Source organism: Neofelis nebulosa, chromosome 9 (assembly GCF_028018385.1).
Source record: "Neofelis nebulosa isolate mNeoNeb1 chromosome 9, mNeoNeb1.pri, whole genome shotgun sequence".
Classification (NCBI taxonomy): Eukaryota; Metazoa; Chordata; class Mammalia; order Carnivora; family Felidae; genus Neofelis; species Neofelis nebulosa.
Window position 1 is genome coordinate 40103365 of NC_080790.1, and position 22399 is coordinate 40125763.

Genomic DNA, 22399 nt, shown 5'->3' on the forward strand with positions numbered 1-22399 from the left:
CTAGCAGTCCTTCCTTTAATTAGCTTCTAATGCTTTATCCCAACTTTATAGAAGTACAGAAGTCTTAAAAGATGTTAGAAAGGTTATGTTGTTCTTACTTCTAGGGTCCAAGGGAGGGAGTACCTAGGCCAAGGTCATGGTTATGAAGTTTACGCTCTGGATGCTCTCATTTGTAGTCACAAGGGTACTTGACCTCAAGTCAGTATGGGCAGGGTTGTGGTGTAAGAGGACATGTAAACACTGAAATGTCTGCACATGCGTGTGTGTCTATAGTATAGTCTCTGGAAAAAAGTAATTTAAAAATATTGGTCTATATGTCCTCATCTCCTTTATTTGGAAAAAATACGTTAGGGACACCTGGGTGGCTCAGTCAGTTAAACATCTGACTTTGGCTCAGGTCATGATCTCACAGTTTGTGGGTTTGAGCCCCACATCAGGCTCTGTGCTGACAGCTCAGAGCCTGGAGCCTGCTTCAGATTCTGTGTCTCCCCTCTCTCTCTGCCTCCTCCCCACTCACAGTCGGTCTCTCTCTCTCTCTCTCAAAGGTAAAAACTAAATTAAAAGAAAAAATATATTAGTTCCGTTTATACCCTACATCTTTCCATCAAGGACTTGAGGCAGGTTACAGTGGAGGTACATACACAATAAGGTTAATAAAACACAGAGAAGGGAGGGGGTGGCTTACACAGGAGGTGTCACCTCCACTCCAGCGTTGGTGTTGTCCCCTGCACAGGTGATCATCAGAGAAGGGGAGCTGCTCTGTGGGGTGCTGGACAAGGCACACTATGGAAGCTCTGCCTATGGCCTGGTCCACTGCTGCTACGAGATCTATGGTGGGGAGACCAGCGGCAAGGTTCTCACCTGCCTGGCCCGCCTCTTCACCGCCTACCTGCAGCTCTACAGAGGTTTCACCTTGGGTGAGTGCTGGGCGTTTGGCCCCGCGGCTCCCTCTCTCCTAACCAGCACGCCCATCGGGATGTCTCCCTGACTCTATTAGCAGCCTCCAAGGGAATGGCCAGTCTCCTTCTACAACTGTGTCTTCACTTGACTGCCAGCAGCATGACACAGACATGCTCCTTCTCGGTGCTTTCCACCACTCCCTGATGGCCAGCATTTCTTCACCCTCCTTGGTCCTTATTTCCATTCTGTCCTTTTCTCCACCCAGCCTTCATGGTTGTCTATCCCTGACACTGATTTTTCACACTCGAACCCACCTCCATTCTTTCCTGTAAGCATCCTTCCAGAATTCCTTGGGCACTCCATGTTCCAGAGACCACCTTCTTCCCTACTGTCAGAACTGCCCACACTTCCCAACACAGCTGAGGCATCGGTGCTGTTGGAAACACCATGTTGGGGCAGACCTGCTGGGGTGATCCTAAGATAGGAAGAAGAACTCCCTTGTCTCCTCCCTGGAAATGAGCACACACCGTTTGAGGAAGTTGGCTCTGATAAAGACAGCAAGCATGCTGTTACTGTCTATGCCTTGGGCTTACTCAGGGTGGTGCGTCTCCCAAGGACACAGAGTGGAGTCTGAGCCCTTCTGCTTTGTTCCTGTGAGGAACACTTGACATGCTGTGTGTTGAGCCTGAGCCACAGTGAGTGTTAGCACTGTCTAGTTGGTGATTAAAGTAAGACTCTGTGCTTTGCAGACTTCCTTGTGTGCAGACATGGTGGGAATCCCATTGTGGGGCCCATGGGCCACCTCAGCTGGAGCCTGTTCACTTGCCTGCAGTGGGGCTCGCGTGGTTATATGATAGATGTTCATTGTGGCAGAGTAGAAATAAATACAGACATGATAGTGACCGAAAGTCACCCAGCATTCAAGCCATAAGCGATAACCACTAATATTGATTTTACGTGTGTCTTTCTAGACTTTCCAATATAAACGCATTCAGAGAAAAATGGGATCCTACACTACACAGTTTTTGTAACCTTTTACTCCCCATTTTGGAATGTATTTATATACGTTCTTTTGGACAGGTCCTACATCCTCAGGTCTGTGGCTACAGATTATTCTAGTTGTGTAGATGTACCATAGTTTATTTAACCAGTCCTGTAATTAGACATTTAGGCTCTTTTCCTGGTTTTCACTTTATTGCCGGGAATCCCGTCTTTAAAAATGAAAAGTAGCAGAAGATGCCACACCCAGCTCACGATGAGGACCACACCTAACAAGCCGTGCCCGCAGCACTGCGTAGCACATGGCACAAAGAGAATTCAGCCCCCAGATACAAAAGCCTCCCAGAGACCACGAGACAGAAAGGGAACAGGGCCAAGCTGGGTCCAGCTCTGAGGGAAGGGCGAGCTAGAGACATTGCCTTCCGCTCCCGCCTTCGTAGCCAGAGGTCAGTGAAGGGACAGCAAAGTGGCCCGGAGCTGACCCCATGAAAGACCCGCTTTTGTGGTTACGGCTTCCTCACAGAGGGACTTTCTTTCCTCCCTTACTTGTACGTGTTCTTCTGAGCCCCTCAAGCTTCCAGAATGTTGCACTGGAAATTCCAGCTGTTTTAGCTCAGCTTCTGAACAGTGTAGCCATTGTTTGTCTTCCCATTCAGACCTTGGCTGAGGGACTTTTGAGCCCAGTAGCGCTCGACAGATAACAGGCAGCAAGTGGTTAAAAGATGAAGTAGGGGGAGGTCCCGCCTAAGGTGAGGAATTCCTCAGCCCTTTGGGGCCAGAATGACAGGTTTACCGACCCAGGCTCCCGTCCCGGGGAGCAGCCTGCAGTGATGGGCCCTGTCACCCGGGCTCAGGTGTGTGCCTGCACACACACACAACCATGCAGGGTGGCCCTGTGATGTGTGCCTGCTGGAATCAAAACCAGGATGTTCTTTCCCTCCCTGTCTTCTTCCTCAGTTTTCATCCAAAACCTCATCTTCACCCCAGCCCATTCATTCATTCAACATGTATGTATTGAGTGGAGTGCAGTCTAGCTGGTGGCTAAGAGCACAAGTTTGACTTGGCCCTGGGTTTACTTTTCTGCCTATGGAACATTGGGCAGGTAGCTCAGGTTTGAGCCTTAGTTTGACTATTTGTAAAATGGGGCTTCGAATGCTTAGCCTCTGAGAAGCACTTAGGAGATGGTGGCAATCTCTTCTTAATAACTATGTCAATATCGTCATCGTTATTCTGGTGCTTCCTGTGTTTGTGGAACCGTGTGCCGTGCCCTGACCTCCCCAAGCTTACAGCTTGGTGAGAAGTTAGGCCCGGTCCCCCGAGAGTTTGTCTGTCTCACTTCACAGGCGTGGAAGACATTCTGGTTAAGCCGAAGGCGGATGTTAAGAGACACAGAGTCATTGAAGAGTCCACCCACTGCGGGCCACGGGTGAGGAGTGCCTGGGAGGCTACAGCCTACTGCAGAGGGTCGGGTCTCCCATGGAACAAAAGCCACACCTTCCTCCCTTGGCTGCTGCCTGTGACGTGTTCCTTTTCTCATCCTAGGCTGTCAGGGCTGCATTAAACCTGCCAGAAGCTGCGTCATGTGACGAGGTCCGAGGGAAATGGCAGGATGCCCATCTGGGCAAAGACCAGAGGGATTTTAACATGATTGATCTGAAGTTCAAGGAGGAAGTGAACCATTACAACAATGAGATTAACAAGGTTAGTCCAGCAGCGTGTGCACTTATCACCACCATTTTGAATGCTGGTTTTTAAAAAAATTACATTTTGCTTCTCACTTAGGGCCCTGTGGAGCACTTTGGCTCTTTAACAGCTGACTGGGTGAGATGTGAGGTGGGATGTATAGAATTCATCATTTTGAAGAGCCAAGGGCTTTGTGCTCTTACTCGATTAATGCTGAGAGGGCATGCTTTGCACTTCTTTTTCGTTTTAAATGTTTGTGTTTTGGGGTGACTGCATCCATGGGGACTGAAGAATTCCTCTGGGGCCACTGTGGTGGAGGAGCAGAATGAAGGACCAAAAATACTATTGCCACTTAACATGGCGGCTGGGAGTGAAAGCCTGGGTTCAAATCCTGTTTGCCATGTACTTGGTGTGTGACTTAAAGGCAAGTGATGTAAGCAATCTGTGTCTTGGTTTACTAGCCTGGAAGGAGGGATATGAGGAACACTTACCTCATAGCGTTGCTGAAAGGATTAAGGAGCTAATCCACACTATGCTCTTGACATAGTGGGAGCACTCTGGAAATTCTCCAGAGCCCCTGTCTGCTTTTCTACCAAGCCAGTTCTTCTACATCGGAGAAAGGAGAGGGAAGTCCCTGCACAGGCCACGACCACGGCCAGGGCTCTCCACCATCTTGCCTCAGAGCTGGGGCTTCCAGTCCTGCAGCTTGAAGGAGCCAGCCTGGCCCTCACCCTGCCTTCTGGACCACAAGGCCCAGCCTGAGGGGGAGAGGGAGAAGCAAGGCCATTGCTCAACAACAGTCATTGTTTGCCTGGTGCCCTCTGAACTGGCTTCCAGGATCCCTTAGCCTGCCAGGAATGCAGACCTCTCGGTACAAGTGCTGTCCCTGAAAAGTTTTCTTCGGAGGAGCCTTCCCAGCACCGCTCCGAGAATCTGGAGGCCCAGCTTCCAGGCTTGACTAAGAATGCTGGGGTGTGGTCTCAGAAGCACCTCAGAATCGCTTCTTGTCCCACCAGCAACTCTCTTCCCACTGCACACCCCCCACTCCCCCCGCCCCATCTCTCCTACGTGGGTCTGGGTTTCTGCAATCCTAGTAGAAGCTTAAATAGACTCTGAGCCCCTCCCAGCGCCTCCTCAGGCTCCACCTAGAGGGTTTTGCTCATGTCTGCTGGCCCTGGAGGCAAGGCCAGACTCCCACGTGGTACTAGGGCAGCATGTTGGTAAATGTGAGTATGTCACGGGCATTGGTCCTCACTGCCAAGTGTGCAGGAACTGAGGCTGTGCTCTGCTGGGCAGATCCACAAGGGTATCACCTCAAATTTTCTTTTTAGCCAGCTCCTTTTTAGACTCACCAACTGGATATGCTGGCCCCTCTAGTTCTCCCTTTTTATTCCCATTTGCCAGTGGCAAGAACCTTGAGCTTCTTGGCAGAGGGTGTCAGGAGGGTGCAGCACGTGGGGGCCCTCATCGTTAGACTTGTATCTAGGAGTTCTAGCAAAAAGGATGGTTGCCAAATGAGACTTCTTACCTTGAGTGGGATTTGGCCCTTATCTCTAGATAAATAGTCTGAATTTATTGCTTCCGCATCCCAGGTTTACCTTGTGATTTGGGATTTCAGATGGGAGTGAAGTCACTGACTTGATGTCTTTATTTAATCTGCAGGCATGCATGCCATTTGGCCTGCACAGACAGTTCCCAGAGAACAACTTGCAGATGATGGTGCAATCTGGAGCCAAAGGTTCAACTGTAAACACCATGCAGGTGTGAGCAAAGGCGGACTGGCTGGTTTGCCAGAGGGATGGGATGATTGCAGGAGGCAATTTTCAGATTTCTTTCTGATTTTAAAAGGGTTCATGTTGCCATATAAAACGTGGCAAGTACTAAAAAATATAAAAGCATATAGAAATTAGTACCGTTAGCACATCAGTGTTAGAAACAAACACAGATATAAATGTGTGCGTGTGTGTAATCAGTCTTATCTGAGGTCCTGTCATGGTCTGCTTTCTTCATTTTTTAGTATATTGTAAGCACTGTCCTAGAGGTTTCTTTACCCTTAATTTGAGGCCCGTTACCTCCTCGGGGTCCTGCAGTACTTTTGTAGCATGTTTGCAAATGTTAACATTTCTTTTCAAAGTCTTGATGACAGTGTAGAGCAGTGTAGGAATGGGTTTAAAAGGCTGAAGGCCTCAGCAAGTCCCTTGACTAGAGTGAAATCCAGACACATTGCCCTCCTCCCCACCCCCCACCAAGAATATTAATAGGTGGTTTTATTTTCTTTTGTCCTTAGAGTCTAAGGATTACAATAAGTTACTTTTTCTCGTGGGCCTCAGTTTCTCCATTAAGGCCCTTAGGTCCCTTCTGGGTATAACACCAAATGGTTCTGAGACATGTCTTCTTTTGCAAACATTGCCCATTTACAACTGACCCCAAATACTAAAATCTTGATCAGTCAGCAATAGGAATGCGTAGTTCTCTTCTTGAAACATGAGCGCCTTTGGTTAGTTGGAAAATCTAGTTTGGCCTTCAAAATTCAGTTTTCACGCAGTTTTTTTCGAGAGCAAGCCCTCCCTCCCTCTGCTAGGAAGCAGCATTAACACATGTGTGGATCTCTCCTTTGGGTTTCCTTTCCTCCAGATCTCATGCCTGCTGGGCCAGATTGAATTGGAAGGTCGGAGACCCCCCCTGATGGCATCTGGCAAGTCACTGCCCTGCTTTGAGCCTTATGAATTCACCCCCAGGGCTGGCGGCTTCGTCACTGGCAGATTCCTAACTGGTATCAAGCCTCCTGTATGTATTTTGGCTTTTCCTCTTGCCTCTTCTCATTGCTAGGCTCGGTGGTAGGAGGCTTGTGACCTCTACCAACAACTTGGAACAAGGACAATCGAGTAATAAATGCCAAACCATTTGTTGCTTTCTCACTAGACCCTGTGGCCCACAGGGACAGTAAGGATGCCACCCTGTCATGTTCAGCATTATAACACCAGAGCTTTCACAGCACCTGGAACATCATGAGTGCTAGGTGTTTGCTGAAAAATGAAAAGATGGGTAAGACCGATCCTAGGTCTGCCTTTTCCTGCCATATGCCCTCTCTATGCTGTCTTCCCTACTTTGAAGGCAGTTCGAGAGGGGATGCCCCTCACCAGGGTGCCCTCTGTTGCCAAAAGGAACATCATAGAGATTTATTTCACACTCCACCCCCACCAAGAGTACCTCCCATGGCTCCTCCTTCACGGTGGGAAAATTGACTAGCTGTGGCAAATGTCTAGTTCTTGGTCAGCAACAGACTTCTCCCCTAAGAAAAGGTTTTCTCCTCACACTTGTCAGAAATGGCTTTTTGAATGTTAGTACCTTTTGTTCCTTGGTTAGTGCATCTCTGCAAGATCAGACAACTAAATCCAGGTCGTGAAGAGGACCGGCCTTTTGTGTCAAGGCCACCAACTGCTCCAAGGGCTCATCAGTCCCACATGGGTTCTCCAGTGACCACCCATGGCCTCTGACAAAGGATGGAGGAGAGATGATACGGACCAGAACTTTTTAAACTCTGGTTGTGACCCCTTAGTGAATCATGAAATCACTGTAATAGATAGTGACTGTCATTTCTTTGTAATAAAACAGAACAGGGTAGTGAAGAAAACATTCAAGTAAGGGATAGGACAGTTTCCTAAAGTTTTCCTTTGAGTTTTCTATCTGTATGTCCATGTTTGCTGATTACTATCATAAGTGTATTTCTTGTGGTGAGTTAGTTAAAACGTTTGGAAAAGACTGTGTACCTCTGATGACACTGTTGGAAGCAGAATTCAGGGATGTGGACCGAATGGAAGAGTGATAAAGCCCAAGTGCCATTTCCATTTGGAAAGTGGGGTGTGTGGTGTGGGATAAAATACTGAGGGTGGAATGCATGGGTGCAAGTGGAGCTCCTGGCAAGGTAGGGCAAAAGGTAAGCCACAGGGGACGGCAGAAGCCACTGGGGCCATCGGACCTGTCTGGGCCGAGAGCCACAGGAGATCCGACTAGGCTGCCGGTGGTGCTGTTGGCCTGCACCACCCTTTAGGAAGCACCCTTCCTCACAGCCACCTCTGGGGCCCGGCCCCGCATCTCCCACAGGAGTTCTTCTTTCACTGCATGGCAGGGCGAGAGGGTCTGGTGGACACCGCCGTGAAAACCAGCCGCTCCGGCTATCTCCAAAGGTAAAAAGCACCTGCTCTGCCCCTATTAGACGGGGTCTGTGTCCCAGGACTAGTCACCTCCACGTTGTCATCTTTCACATTGTCGGTGATGGTTCACTTATAGTCCCTTTGGGTGAAAAAACTTTTTAAAAATGGCCATGGGTGGCCTGGGACAGAAAATGCAGATAAGCTTCCCCTTCTAAAAGATTGGTAGAGAGTGAGCTCAGAGGTTTATACGGAGGGCCCCTGTGTTCTGTGGACGCACACCATTCCCCCCCACCCCCTCAGGCCTGGCTCTAAGTCCTGTTCTCTGGGAACTCGGGTGACTACCCCACAGGGAGGCAGAACTCCTTTATCCTGCCCTCAGAGGTTTTCCTGTCTCTGCTCCAGCCTTGTCCTCTCTCCTGCTGCTATGTTCCAGATTCCCCAAAGCTGCACTCCTTGCTATGGTCCCCTCCCCCTTGACTGCCAAGGCTGCAGCCCATGGGGTTGGGCCAGGAAAGGGAAGGGTGGGTTTGGGGTGGACAACCCTGGGTGGTGGGGCAGCAAGGAAGCCATCTGCCGAGCTGGCGGCACCACGTGGAGAGCCGGCATTCAGCACCGCTGGGCGAGTTCCCCTCTCGGGCATGGATCACACAGCCGTTTCCTTCCCTGAGCAGGGGTTACGCCCCACTTCCCATTTCTTAAATCGTTCAACAATACGTGTATAACATAGAAAAAGCTAGAAAACAAATGATCAAATAAGTCTGGGGTGAGGGGATCCTTGTGTGTGGTGGGAGTCCCTGAGGCCAATTAGATAACGCTGGGGGGGAAGATGTGGAGGGTCTTTGTTGGAACAGAGGAGCAGCCACCATCGGAGTAAAGTACATAAGCCTCCGCGAGCTCCATCTGCCAGTGGAGGGTTGTGGTGGGGAGGTCCCGTGCAGGGCTTCAGACAGGATGGATCGGAGGAGGCCAGCCCGGCTATGGTGGAGTTCTAGCCGGACGTCGGAAGGCTGCACCCCAAGAGTGGCCATGGAAAGGAAGAAGCCGTTGTGAAGACGTAGAGCAGCTGGCTGAAACGCAGGAGGAAGAAGCAGAGAGGCAGCAGATAAACCTAGTTGAGTTTTCAGGCCTGAGTGGCAGCTCAGAGACACAGTTGACAGAGAAGAGAAAGAAAGTATGTGTGGCGTGAGGAGTCAGCAGGAGGTTATTCAAGCAGCCATGTCCCGTGGACCTTTAAAGACAAGGCCTGATGGTCAGAAGAGGCCTGGACGCACAGCCTTGTGGGGCCGTTGCTGGTGCTGAGAGCGGGGCCCTGCGGGCAAGGAGAGCAGAGCAGAGGGCTCCAGACAGCACCTGCAGCATTTGCAGCAGAGGGGAAGTGGTGCTCAGCACCAACCTCACCAGGCCCTGGGCTGGATGCCAAGAAGACAGTGGTGACTGACACTGAATTCTGTCCTTGGAGCTTAAGGGAACAGTGGCTCCTAGAAAACCTCCTGTTAAGGTGGCAGGAAGAGACAGGGGCAGAGTGGCCAGAGGTAAGCTAAGGAGCCAGTACCAGGTGGTAGGAAGAGAGGTTGAGGGAGACAGCTGACTACTGGGAGCACTGAGGAAAAAGGGCACCAGGTTAGGGTTAGCACATCAGCATTTAGTTTCTAATGTGTCCTTAGTTTCCCTGGCAAATATCTGGACTAACCACAGTGGAGAAGCACTGGGTGGGTAGCAAGCCCTCCTGCCTTACCTGCCTTATGGACCTACTGATACTGGTCCTTGGGGAGCTCTTCAGTGCAGGGGAGTGAAAGGCAGGCAGCAGTCCCGGCTGCTGGGGCCGGATATGGGAGCCAGGGCCAAGCAATGGCAGCTAGCCTCTCACGCACGCGGCTGCAACTTCCTCCTCCCAGAAAACTATCAGGAAGCTCCCTGGTCAGGAGCTGCTGTAGCACAGAGCCTGGGCCATCGGAGCCTTGCCCAGCTGCCCTTTCCACCGTCCACTGCCCTGCTCTCCTTGCAGGTGCATCATCAAGCACTTGGAGGGGCTGGTCGTCCAGTATGATCTGACAGTCCGCGACAGTGACGGCAGCGTGGTACAGTTCCTGTATGGGGAGGATGGCCTGGACATCCCCAAGACACAGTTCCTGCAGCCCAAGCAGTTCCCCTTCCTCGCCGGCAACTATGAGGTAGTTGGCCTGACCAGACCTGGTGCCTGGAGGTGGTGGGGCCCGGAGCTGCATGTGGGCCTTGCACCCTGAGCTTTGCCATGCAGTGAGGTGGCTGTTGAAAAGCAGAGTGGGAAAAGGTTTATAAAGCACCAGTTGATGCCTTAAAACATTTGTTTGACATTTTCATAGCCCCTCAGGGGACTTTCATCACATGAGATAGCAGAAACACACGTGTACCTCTGGAACAACAGCTACCATCTGGGGGCATTTGCCACGTGCTGGGCCCTAAGCTAAAGTGCACTGTGGGCAGCGTGTGCTTTTATCCTCACCACAACCTGGGGAAGTAGGTATTCTTGTCCGCTTTACAGCCGAGACCATGAGTATCGGAGCTGAAGTGACTAGCTGCTGTGTGGTAGGGCCAGTGTCTGGACCCAGGCGTGTCTGACACACAGGCTGGTGATCTTCATACCATGCCTTGCCACTCCCAAGAATGACCATCACCATTAACTGAGTAGTCACCTGTTTTGCGGTCCGATACTGAAACCACCGGGACCTGCACATGGTCATGCAGCAGGTGGCAGTGTTGAAGGTTGCACTCCGGTGCCAGCTCCTTTCTCTTCTGGTGCCTGTCCCACAGCTTTGGCTATCACTTTCTCTCCTCCTTTCTCCCTAGAAACTCCCCTGGGTTCTGCAGGGGCTCTGAACATGCTGGGATATACCCTGTTATCCCTGCAGCTCCTGAACCATCAGCTCCCAAGTCCAGGATACACAGTGAGGGCCCTGTTTAGCAGCGGGTGCTCAGCACCTATGAGAGGCGTTGTGAAGCCTCCACACGTCTTGGGCCTGTGAGGTTGTATGACCTGGCCCTGTGTCATGCCCTTATCTCTTTGGTCTTATGTCTGTGGTTTGTTTGTTTGTTTGTTTGTTTGTTTGTTTGTTTGTTTAGGTGATAATGAAATCGAAGCATCTCCATGAAGTTTTATCCAGAGCAGATCCCCAAAAAGCTCTCCGCCACTTCAGAGCCATCAAAAAATGGCAAAGCAGGCATCCCAACACCATGCTGAGAAATGGCGCCTTCTTGAATTATTCACAGAAGATTCAGGCAGCCGTGAAAGCCTTGAACCTTGAGGGTGGGAACCAGAATGGCCGCAGCCCTGGGACTCACCAGGTGACTTGGGGAGGTGACTGTGTCCCTGGTGCCTGGAGCATATAGGCCTCAGGGATTGAAGAAATGGGTTGTTTTCTTAATAGAAGGTATAATCGTGTAATACGGCTTTCTTCACTGTTAGGAAACAAATGGCCCTCAGATAGGAACTGAAGGAGGGTACTCTTCACAAGGGTGTGGGCCAGGTTTGGGGAAACCGATTGGGGCTGGTAACTTGGGTGCTCACCACCCCAGGTGGGCAGGAACAGGGAGAGTAGCCACCAGGAGTGGAGAGGGTAGCTGTGGGAAGGCATGGCCTACTCAGAGGCCCCTTAGAGAGGGTGGGGGATAAATGCCCAGCATTGCTCTCCTCCCACATTCCCCTCTGCTGCTGGAGCCTCCCATTAGGCAAACACAGCTGGGAGCCAGGAGGCAGGGGAACACTTTGAAGCAGTTGCTGTGGGGTAGCTTTGGGGCATCAAGTGTGTGAAAGCCTGGAAGAGGGACAGCCGTGTCCTGGTTTGCCCTAGGATGGTCCTGGCTTTGCCTTTCAACCTAGCGTTATTAATGATAGTTCCCCATTCTATTCTAAAAAAATTCCGGTTTGGACAGTAACTTTCCTGGTCACCCTGCCTGTGTTCCAGTGGGCTGGGATGAAGACCTCGGAGAGTCATGGTCGGGCTCGTGCATGCCAGGATGGATTCTGTTTTATCCCTGTCCTAAATGTTGGGGTGGATTTCTCATTGTCGTCTGGTTCTGTCTCCTTCCCCTACTCTCATTTGGAGCCAGTGCCTTTGATCCTCCTTATCCCACTGGATGTCCCAGGAAAGACAGGCCCATTCCTGGTTTCCCCCCACGTGGCTGAGGCCTTTCCTTCCTTTCAGATATTGAGAATGTGGGGTGAGTTAGATGAGCAGAGTCGAAGGAAATACCAGAAGAAGGCGGCTCCTTGTCCAGACCCCAGTCTGTCCATCTGGCGCCCAGACATCTACTTTGCATCAGTGTCGGAAACATTTGAAAAAAAGGTGGATGACTATAGTCTCGAGTGGGCATCTCAAGCAGAGAAGAGTTATGAGAAATCAGAGCTTTCTCTTGACAGGTAATGGCATTGATTTGTCACAGGGCACGTGCAGAGGGAGAGTCTACGTCTCGGGCCCCTTCCTTACCTACTCTGGAAGGGAGGGCAGCCTCCTGAGTTCGAGCCTCCAGGAGGAGGGAGGGAAGTAAAATAGAAAGGACACCTTGCAGGCCCAGAGGGCTCCAAGACAGGCAAGGGCAAATAGGCAGGAATGGACACCCCTGCCTGGCCCAGGACAGAGAAAAATGCTCTCCTGGGTGGAAGCTTGCAGAAATGACTCTCTCTTGAGTTTGGTGTGGTGGCCATGGCTAATTGAGAGTCAGGGAATCTGCTCGCCATTCAGCAGCTTCTAACTCTGACCCAAGGCAAATCATTCTCTGCCCTGTGACCCTATGGCTCAGCCTTTCATGAGGGGTTGGATCTGATTTACTCTAATACTCCTTTGAGCCTTGGATTCTGAAGTCTTAAGAAAGAAGGAGCATGTGCAGTCCTCAGCTTAGACTCGTTCACCAATAAATAAATAAATAGACAAACAAACCAACCCTGTGGTCTAGGCAGGTGGGAAGCTAGGCAGGTACCAGCACCGAGCCACATCAGGTTACAACATCAGAAGCACCCCCAGGGAGGCCTGCTGCAAGGTTGGTATTGGAGCGGTTGTCAGGGGATCCTTTGCACTCAGCTCGCCGAGCCTGGCCGGCAAAGCTGGAAGACCTCCAAGGTGTAGGCCCTGGCCCGGCTGCTTGGGGAGACTAGCCGAGTCCAGGAGTGGGCCTGCAGACGGAAGTTGGGAATCGGTAAAGGCAAATGAGCAAAGGCAAATGCATGAGTGGAGGAACGAGAGGGGAGGAGCAGGGCTCTCTCTCTGCCCTTTAATGTGACTTCTCTAGTCAGGCCCCAGAGAGGCCCAGTCAGAATAAATTATGCTGGGTTATCACAGCTGCCGGCAGGGCTTTCCCTGAAAGAGTGAGACCCTGATGCCCTTGTCCCCTTCACCCTTCTCCCTGCAGCTCAGGACACTGGCTGTGTACCTTCAGAAGGACAGGCAGTGCCGTATTGGGAGTGGGGAGAGATGAACCCTGGGTGGGGGGGGGCATCATTTGGGTTTGTAGGACCAAGATGGGGAGGTGATTCTGCCTCAGTGGCGTTCACAGGGGACCTGTTAGCAGGCATTAAGCTCTGGGTGAATCTCTAAAGTTCTGGAGGTATTTGAAGGTTCTTTTCTGTCAGGAAGACTGATAGGTACTCAGACCTCACTGGTTTGAAGTAACTGGGAGAGACTACATGGCGGGGGAGGGAGAGGGAAGTCTCGTTTTTAAAAGGAACTTGCTTTGAAATGCAGTGTTACTACTTTTTCTGCGTTCACATGTACGTCCAGTTAGTCTTCCTGTGTCAAGCCCCTTCCTGGTTCCATGTGCTGGGGAAATACAGTGTTCCTATGACTGTTCTAAAAGGAAGAATGGTTAATACATCACAAAACTGTATAGCGTGCGCGCTTCCCATGTGGCCTGGAGTCGTTTGCACCGAATAAGATAGCATTCCCCCCCTTCTTCCCCCACCCCATACAGCCATAATAGTTCAGTGAACCCCTTCCTAGTTCATACAGGGGGGTGGGGAGAAAAGAATGGAAGGAAAACATGAAGAGCGAGCTCAGAAATACTCACTGCTTTGGGGACTCACGGTAACTAGTGCAGAGTGGGAACTTGGTGTTCTCGGAGCAAACACGAACGGTCCGAGCATGGATGTCTAGCACTTCAGCCACCCAGCTGAGATCTGTACTGCATAATTTAGGACATCCCAGGGTCACTAGCAGGATTTGAAAGATTAGGAGGATCATTTGCCTAGGGAAAACAAGCCCAGAAAGAGGGAGAGCTAATGCTCCATGCACTCTGGCTTTGGGTGGTGTTGACAGCTCCTAACAGACAGACAGGCGGTGTCTGTGCTCCTAGCCGTGCCCCCCTCTCTACCCCATTCCAGGCTGAGGACCCTGCTGCAGCTCAAGTGGCAGCGCTCACTATGTGATCCAGGTGAGGCCGTGGGCCTACTGGCTGCCCAGAGCATTGGGGAGCCCTCCACACAGATGACCCTGAACACTTTCCACTTTGCTGGCAGAGGCGAGATGAATGTCACTCTGGGCATTCCGAGGTACGGGGCTACATGGGTGCATAGCGTGGGATCTTTCCTAAGCCCACTCCTGGGGAGGAAGTCATTCAGTGGGGGGCGGGGGGGGGGGGGCCTCTTATCCAAAATGGTGATTAGAGTTGGACTTTCTGGAGCCTAACTGGTTTCTATGGTTGGATCAGTGCCCAAGCCTCTTGGAATCTCTCTTTATCCCTCTGCCAACTCCTGCATCCGTGACCTGGGACACTTGTGAAGCTACACTCCTGGGGTCGGGACTCAGGAGCAGAGGTTGTTAACAAGCCACATGCACTTGGCTGCCTAACTCTGGGGGCACCAATCACCTAGAATGTGACCCACAGTGGCCCTTCTGGTACATGTACACATCTATAGGGTAATGGCCACTGGACAAGAGGAGAGAGTGGGAGACTCACTTGCATTGAATGCCTGACCTTGACACTTTTTAGCAGAGAGACTGGGGTTCCTCAACTTCCCTAACCTCAGGATCCTCGACCTGTGGAAGGGCGGAGGCCAGGGCCCACCATGCAGTTGGACCATGTGGGCTGACAACTCAGGGGCAAGGCCAGGAGCATCATGGTGCCTGCATCCAGTAGGAGCACTATAGGTGATAACTTTATCATCCTTGCATCTCTCATTTGTTCCATAAGCTCTTAGTAAGCGCCCACTGTATGTAAGGCACAGGTGATAGGAAACAAGAATAATACTAGCCTGTCCTTGAGGAGCCCGTGCTCCTATGGAGAAAATTGATAGGAGGGTCACTTGCTGTCACTCACTGGGCCAGAGCTAGGACTTTCTGATCCAGCGTACTTCCTTGCAATATCCCAAGGCTTCTCAGATCCCAGAAGAGCCGTAATATCTTGATAAGAAAGGCCTCGCAAAAATAGGGAATCTGGGTACCTCTTACGATTAGATGTGCCCATGTTCTGTGACAGGTTGAGGGAGATTCTCATGGTGGCCAGTGCCAACATCAAGACGCCCATGATGAGCGTGCCCGTGTTCAACACCAAGAAAGCACTGAAGAGAGTGAAAAGCCTGAAGAAGCAGCTCACCAGAGTGTGCTTAGGGGAGGTAATGGTCTCTTGGACCTGGCTAAGAGTGGGTGGAGGCATTTTCCTGCATCTTCCATCTCTGAAGAACAGATTTGCTGACGATTGAGACCCTGGGTTCAGACTCCCATGAATGAGGGAGAAGCTTTCTCTGCCAGGTGCTGAGCAGGGAGGGATGAACCAGTAAGCTTTAGAAGTAATCCATCAGTTTATAGCTTTTTCGCATGCCTTAAAAATAAAAATGCTTTCTGCGGTAACTTACTAGCCCCGCTGGAGTCTGCTCCCTGCAGCCTTGGGCCATCCTCTGGAGGTGACCCACCAGCCGTTGGCACTTGTCCCCCGAGGATTCACACTGGCAGAACTCAGTGGGGTTCCTTTGGGGTTTGGGCCTGTGGTCCCTCCCCCTCTCCCCCTAAACCCTTGGATTTCCCAAAACCATGACTGTCATGCACAGTCCCCTGGGACTCAGGCAAGTTGGGTTCTCTCTGTCCCTCTGGTTCAAGGTGTTGGAGAAAATTGATGTCCAGGAATCCTTCTGTATCGGAGAAAAACGGGACAAGTTTCAGGTGTATCAGTTGCGGTTTCAGTTCCTGCCACGTGCACATTACCAGCAGGAGAAGTGCCTAAGACCTGAGGACATCCTGCACTTCATGGAAACGAGGTTAGCACTCAGGCCGCATTTGTTGTTTGACTTTGTCATTGCCCTTGAGTGCTCCAGGCTGTAGGACTCCTGGGGAGATTGGCTGCATTTCTCTAAATGGATCCTTCAAGGGCAATGTTTGGGAAAACAGCAGGCCCTGTAGCCTAATTTGGAAACCTCACTGCTAATCTGGCCTGTGGGTGTGATTGCATTAACCACGCACCAGTCCGTGAAAACTTGCCTTCTCTCTGGTTGATGAGTCTTGTCGTCTTGGGTTTGGAGGCTTTAAGACGTGGAAGTATAGGTACCGGAAGGAGGAGGGAGCCCCATCACAGGGTACCACTGTAAGGTCAGACTAGTACATGGTGTTGGTTTTTGACATGATGTTCCAGGCAGCATAATGTTGTTCCTAATACATTTCTAGTCTGTGTAATAATGAGCAGTATACTGGTAGTATGCTGCTTTTAAACCCCAATTCTAAGCTGGGGTTACCTGCAGCTTCTTACAGAGAAATTCTGGTTCCCTTCTGGTAGGGAGAATGAACATTCTTTTTTTTCTCAAGTGCAAGTTAGTGCCGGACACTTGAAAAGCACAGGCTACCACACTGAGTACACATTGGGGCTGGGGTAGGCCAGGAAGAGCCAGCGAAGCACTTTTGACTCACCAGCGAACCCTAGATCATGCCGTGCAAACTCAAATGGTTGCAGGGCCCAGCAGGAAACAGGCCAGTGAAGAAGGCCGGGAGGTCTCTGGCAGGCTGGAGAGTACAGAACCTGCCTCAGGACAGGCATGTGGGCCACAGTGGCCCGATCTCCTAATTCAAAAAAACAGAAAGCCTCTTTCCCTGTTTTTTTTCTGTCTTTGTCTGTTTAGTTGCTTGTTGATGCTTTTATAAATAAGCCTGTTAGTTTTTAAATATCAGCAACTAATTCATACATTTTCAAAAGCTTGGTGACGCCCAAATAGATCCCATCTGTCAGCAGGATTTGGTCACAGACCACCAACCACTGCCTCTAATCTAGACCAGTTCTCAGATCTTCCCGGAGCCTCCCCAAAATGGAGAATCAATGGGGCAGAGTGGAGGCAGAGTTCACTGCTTTCAGTCATCCCACCAACCTTTACTGAGCAACGCCCACACTGGACGTAGTGTGGCCAGGAGAGAGCGGCTGTTCTGCCACTGGCCCTCTTCTCTCTGACCTGAAGATGTGAGCTGGCCTCAGGCCAGCCCTCTAAACATGTGGTGTTCAGGACAGTGGGTATCGTGGTACATGGGCTTGGATGTGAAGTCATCCCCTTGGAAAGGGGCCACCACTGGGCAAATCCTGCCCCAATTTACATGAGCCCGGATGAAATTGTTGCAATTTACATGAGCCCGGGTGAAGTTGTCACAATTTACATGAGCCCGAGTGAAGTTGTCACTGGCTGGGCCTTGGGGAATACGTGCATCACCATCCACGTGGGTGGAGAAGGTTCCTTTTACCAAGCAGACCCAGTGCTCTCAAGACGTTGGGCCATGTCACAAGAGACGTGTCTCCAGCCTGCCGGCTCATTAATTAACAGGGAGGAACAGAACTCCCAAGTGCGCCGCATGTTTGTGCTGGCCAGGCAGCCCTTTTCTGAGAAATGGGAATTAGGATCACATGGCCTCTTGAGACTTGTCAAGAGCAGGCGAAGCTGGATAGTGTGCCCTGTTTCTATTCACCTAGGGCTTTGCCTGCTGAGCAGGTAGGTCAGCATGAGGCATGTACCAGGCTGTGCTTAGAGTTCTTTCTACTTCTGTTATCTTGGAGAATTGAAAAATTCATCACCTTTAAACAATTTTTTTCTTGATGAGGGCCAGCCCTGGCTTCTTACCAGTAGCCAAGTACTTTTTCAGCTCCTAGTTTGTATTTTGCTTGTGCACTTGAAAAGCTGTGATAAACAAAGCCATGTGCAGTAGCTCTTTGTGGAGCTACTCTGACTCGAGCACATTGGGCCAAAAATAAGAGAAGGAGCAATGTGTGAACTGGGGTGTGGTTTGGACAGTGCTTGACAGGCTTGGGCAGCGTAGCAAGCACAATAAGACCTCTTACGGACCACGAGGCAATGTGAGTGTGTGCTCTCAAAGAGTGACACCCCCGCCCCTGCAGGAAACCTTTCTCCTTCCTTTCTCCCTTCCCTCCCCCACCTCCTCCATCTCTGTTTCTCTCTCTTCTCCCCTACCCTCCCTCCCATCCCATCTCTTCTCCCAACTATTGGCTTGTGAGACTATTTGACAATAGATTGGAGAAGAGAAAGACACAGAGGCATTTGTCTAGATGGCAGTGTGTAAGCATTGAAGGTTCTGTAAATATTTTTACTGACACCTGTCACTTTGGATGTTTGTATGAGCTATCTGGGCGGTCGGCCGGGGGCGGTGAAGTCACAAGAGCACCAAGCGTGGAGTCGGGTGGAAGTTCTGGCCTCCTGTCCCCAGCCATGAAACGACCAAGCTAGAGTGTGCAATTACAGCTTCTGGGAGTCAGACTTTGCAAGCAGCAGGTGGCGGAGCAGTTGCCAGGCACTCCTGGAAACAGCCAAGGGTCATATTCTCTGTTTGCAATTATTTATGTGGGATGGGCGGTGTCTCTGCAGCCTACCCATCCTGTTCCCTTTTGGTTGCCACATTCTGACAAATAGCAAAACCTTCACAGGACAGTCATTGTGCGCCTTCAGTTCCCTGGATCGTGGCAAAATCACAGAGGGGCAGACTTGTTTGCACCCACAGGAGAACTCTGGCGTATTGGTAACATGTCTACCACTTGTCAGGGTGCATTCAGCTTTCTCAGTTTCTCACCTGTTCTCCCGCAGTCTTGTCCACTGGAAGAGGCAGTTTAGGCAGAAGGGATGCCCAGCAAGGGGGGATTAAGGAAGGTCTCCGTGGGGACTTTCATCTGCACTTAGACCCAGCCTTGAGGGGTGGATGCAACTCCAGCAGGTAGCAAAGGGGTTGGAGAAATTGCTGGCAGAGCGAGCGCAGAGGATGCACCAGGGTGGGTGGGAGCAGATGGGTAGGTGGGGTTGGGGCCAATTATGGAGGACTGGAGGGAGGAGCCTCGGAGGGGCGACATGGCCGCAAAGCCACTGGTCTAGAGAGTCCGAGGAGTCAGAGCAGCAGCCCTGAAGCAGTGGGAGGCGACGAGCAGTGGTCATAGCTCTTTCCACACCCGCATCCCATCTCGTTTCCTCTTCTCTCTGCAGTGGGCTCAGGTCGCAGCGGACATGTCCCACCATGCAGACGAGATCAAGGCCTTCCTCCTGGGTCTCTGGCTGGATCCAGATTTGAACCAGAGCCTGGCATTCCAGAAACTTCTCTTTTGCCCCCTCTTCTCAGTTAGATTATATCTTCTCAAGTCAAGCCTGGCCTTCCCTCATCAGGTCCTGGTCCCCATCCCCAGCACCTGGCAACCAGGTTCTTCCCTGGATTGATGGGTGAGGAGCCTTTTTTCTGCCAAGGGCAGAAACCTCAGCGAAACCATAAACTTTGAAAAGTTAAAGAAAAAAAAAAAAGAGAGAACAATAGTCTTTTGCTCTTAATAAGAAAAATAGTAAAGGGGCACCTGGATGACTCAGTCGGTTAAGCGTCCAACTTCAGCTCAGGTCATGATCTCACAGTTTGTGAGCTCGAGCCCCACATCAGGCTGTGTGCTGACAGCTCGGAACCTGGAGCCTGCTTTGGGTTGTGTCTCCCTCTCTCTGTTCCTCCCCTGCTCACACTCTCTCTCACTCTCTCTCAAAAATAAATAAAGATTAAAAAAAAAAAGAAGAATAGTAAATATTTGCCTGCTTGTTAAGACCACACTCCTGTATTTTCACCCTTGCTTTGCTCCCAGGGCACATGATACGCACATTATAGGTGCTGAGACAGTACAGGATGCTGGCTGGCTGGCTGAGGGACCTGATCCTTAATATAATTAAAAGCAGTCCATTTTGGCATGCTGTTCTGGCCTGAAGAAGAAGAAAGGCAAGAAGGAGATAATGTGAAAAAAAGAAGAGCAGGGTTGGGGGAGGGAGGGGTGCAGGGAGGTAGGGCAAGGCCTTAAGGGAGCTTAAAAATAGAAAACTCAGGAGGAAGAGGCAAAGGGCCAAGAAAGGCCCCCAGGCTCTGCTTCAAGTTGATTCTTTTAAATTGGTCTGGTTCCAACTTGTCAGCATGATTTATTGCCACAAAGTAAGTTATCAGTGCCTTTAAAACTCTGATGAACTCTTGCACATCTTAGTTCTTCCATCAAATTGTTGGGGCTCATACCCCAAGGAGACAGGAGCTGTCAGGCCTGCGCTGCACCACTTTCTGGAGATGCTGCAGGGGCAGGCAGAGGATAGTCCTAGTCCTGGCCTGGACTCCCCTCCTGCCGGAGAGTCTGCTGTCCTTGTCAGACTCTGGCCACAGCAGCGCTAACAACTTTGACTCACGGAACACCCATTCTGCCAGGCCTCATGACAGTTATTGGACAGGGGGTTGATTCTAATCCTTAAAACAAGACTGCACGATGCATATTCATACCCACATTTTACAGATAGGGGAGTTAAGGCTCCAGAGACTGTCATGCTTAAAGTCACGCACCTGAGGAGTGGCAGGACATGTGTGCAGACAGGCCTGGTGGGCTGTGGAGCAGTGCTCTGTCTGTGCCCTTTAGAAACCGCAAGAGGGGGATAGGAGATGCTGTACCTCTGTCTCATGTGTAAATCCCCGACGCCCCCTTAGATGGCTGTGAGATCCTTGGGCAGAACATCCTACACCCGCAAGGAGGGGAGAGTAGAGATGCTCGTATTGAATGGGGCTGTGTGGCTTTCTTCTCATTTTAGATTCTTTAAAATTCTGATGGAATCCATCAGAAAGAAGAACAATAAAGCCTCAGCTTTCAGAAGCGTAAACACTCGGAGAGCTACCCAGCGGGATCTAGACAACACTGGGGACTCAGAGAGGAACCGGGTGAGTGAGTCCCCCAGGGGCCCCTCTAGGACCAGCACAGGGAGGGTCCCAGGCCAAGAAGCCCATAGGGTGGCTGTTGGCTTAGTCTTCTCCCCTGGAAAGGCTCTGGGGTTGTTTTCAGCACTCCTCAAGCCTCTTCCTGGATTTGGCCCATATCTCCCTGTACCTCTCCATTTACCTGCTGTGCCGATAGGGTCACGGGGGTGCTGCCAGACAGCAAGTCTGGCTGGCACTGGGTGAAGGCACATGATCATCTATCTGTCTCCTCTCAAGGACCACTCTGTGAGTGATTTTTATCCTGAGGACAGGCTGAAAGTATTGGTACCTGCTGGGCTTTGGAATTCTTTTTCTGGTTTCATGTTGCTCTGCCTTTGACTTCCCTGGGCCAGATGAACCGAGGCCCACAGAGCACTGGCAGGAATTAGAAGAGGCATTTTGAAGCAGAAAAGTTGGGCTGCTGTAATAAAAAAAGGAAGGAGTCAGGGAAAAGCTACTAGGGGCAAAATAGTCCAGGAATGGTGATAACCTCATCTGCAAGGAGACCCAGGGATAGTGTGGGGATAGGTCCCCTACTGTCATCTGAGCCAACAGCAGCTTGTAGGGCTATATAGCAATAGCTATGCCAATGCAGCCAGCCTGTGGGGGCGCTGGCGGCAGAGGGTCGCAGTAAAGACTTAGTACGGCCTTAAGGTAGACCAGAGAGAATGCTAGGTCTCTGGCCCGGGAAGTCTACCAGTTGGCTAACTCAAGCACAGATGGGTATAGGTGGTCTTTGAAAGGTTACTCCATTTATCCTTAAGTCACCCAGAAGAAGACTATAAGAAACTAGGAGCCAGGGTCAGTAGAGAAAGATACAAATGTTTGGTTTTTAAAATGCTTAATAGCCCACCAAGATAATCCTTTCTCTTCATCTCCATCTAGAACAAAAATATTTGGAACAATATTTTATACCATTTTCTTTTAATGACTTGGAAAGCCTGGTCCCTTTTCTGAAATTTTTTCTTTCTTTCTTTCTTTCTTTCTTTCTTTCTTTTTTTTTTTTAATTTTTTTTTTTAATGTTTTTATTTATTTTTGAGAGAGAGAGAGAGAGAGCATACAGGGAAAGGGCAGAGAAGGAGACACAGAATCTGAAGCAGGCTCCAAGCTCTGAGCTGTCAGCACAGAGCCCGACGTGGGGCTTGAACTCACAAACCGTGAGATCATGACCTGAGCTGAAGTCGGAAGCTCAACTGACTGAGCCACCCAGGCGCCCCCCTATTCTGAAATTTTTTTAAATGCAAGGTTTTGCAGGTGGTACATGTGACAATGAAGCTTGAAGAGAAGGAGACAGGGAGTGCAGGGCTGTCCCAGAGCAGGGACTGGATGGACAGGGTGGCCAGGTGGAAGGGTAGGTAGGTAGATGGGTGGTTGGGAGGGTGCCAGGTGGAGGTATAATGAATGGATGCATAGATAGGCAGGTGGGTAGCTGGGTGGGTGAGTGAGCTGAAAAGGAGGATGGGTGGGTAGATAGATGG

At 50.7% G+C, this 22399-nt stretch overlaps 1 protein-coding gene across 1 annotated transcript in view; it reads left to right on the forward strand.

Annotated features, from left to right (window-relative positions):
• POLR1A (RNA polymerase I subunit A) overlaps positions 1-22399 on the forward strand; it is a 75163-nt gene that overhangs the window by 47411 nt on the left and 5353 nt on the right. The window contains exons 16-28 of the mRNA XM_058683426.1: positions 734-917; positions 3243-3325; positions 3442-3600; positions 5245-5343; positions 6217-6369; positions 7687-7769; positions 9742-9907; positions 10836-11057; positions 11918-12132; positions 14086-14253; positions 15180-15315; positions 15797-15954; positions 20758-20884. Of these exons, the coding sequence (XP_058539409.1) occupies positions 734-917; positions 3243-3325; positions 3442-3600; positions 5245-5343; positions 6217-6369; positions 7687-7769; positions 9742-9907; positions 10836-11057; positions 11918-12132; positions 14086-14253; positions 15180-15315; positions 15797-15954; positions 20758-20884 (1953 nt within the window). The remainder of the gene's footprint in view (positions 1-733; positions 918-3242; positions 3326-3441; positions 3601-5244; positions 5344-6216; positions 6370-7686; positions 7770-9741; positions 9908-10835; positions 11058-11917; positions 12133-14085; positions 14254-15179; positions 15316-15796; positions 15955-20757; positions 20885-22399) is intronic.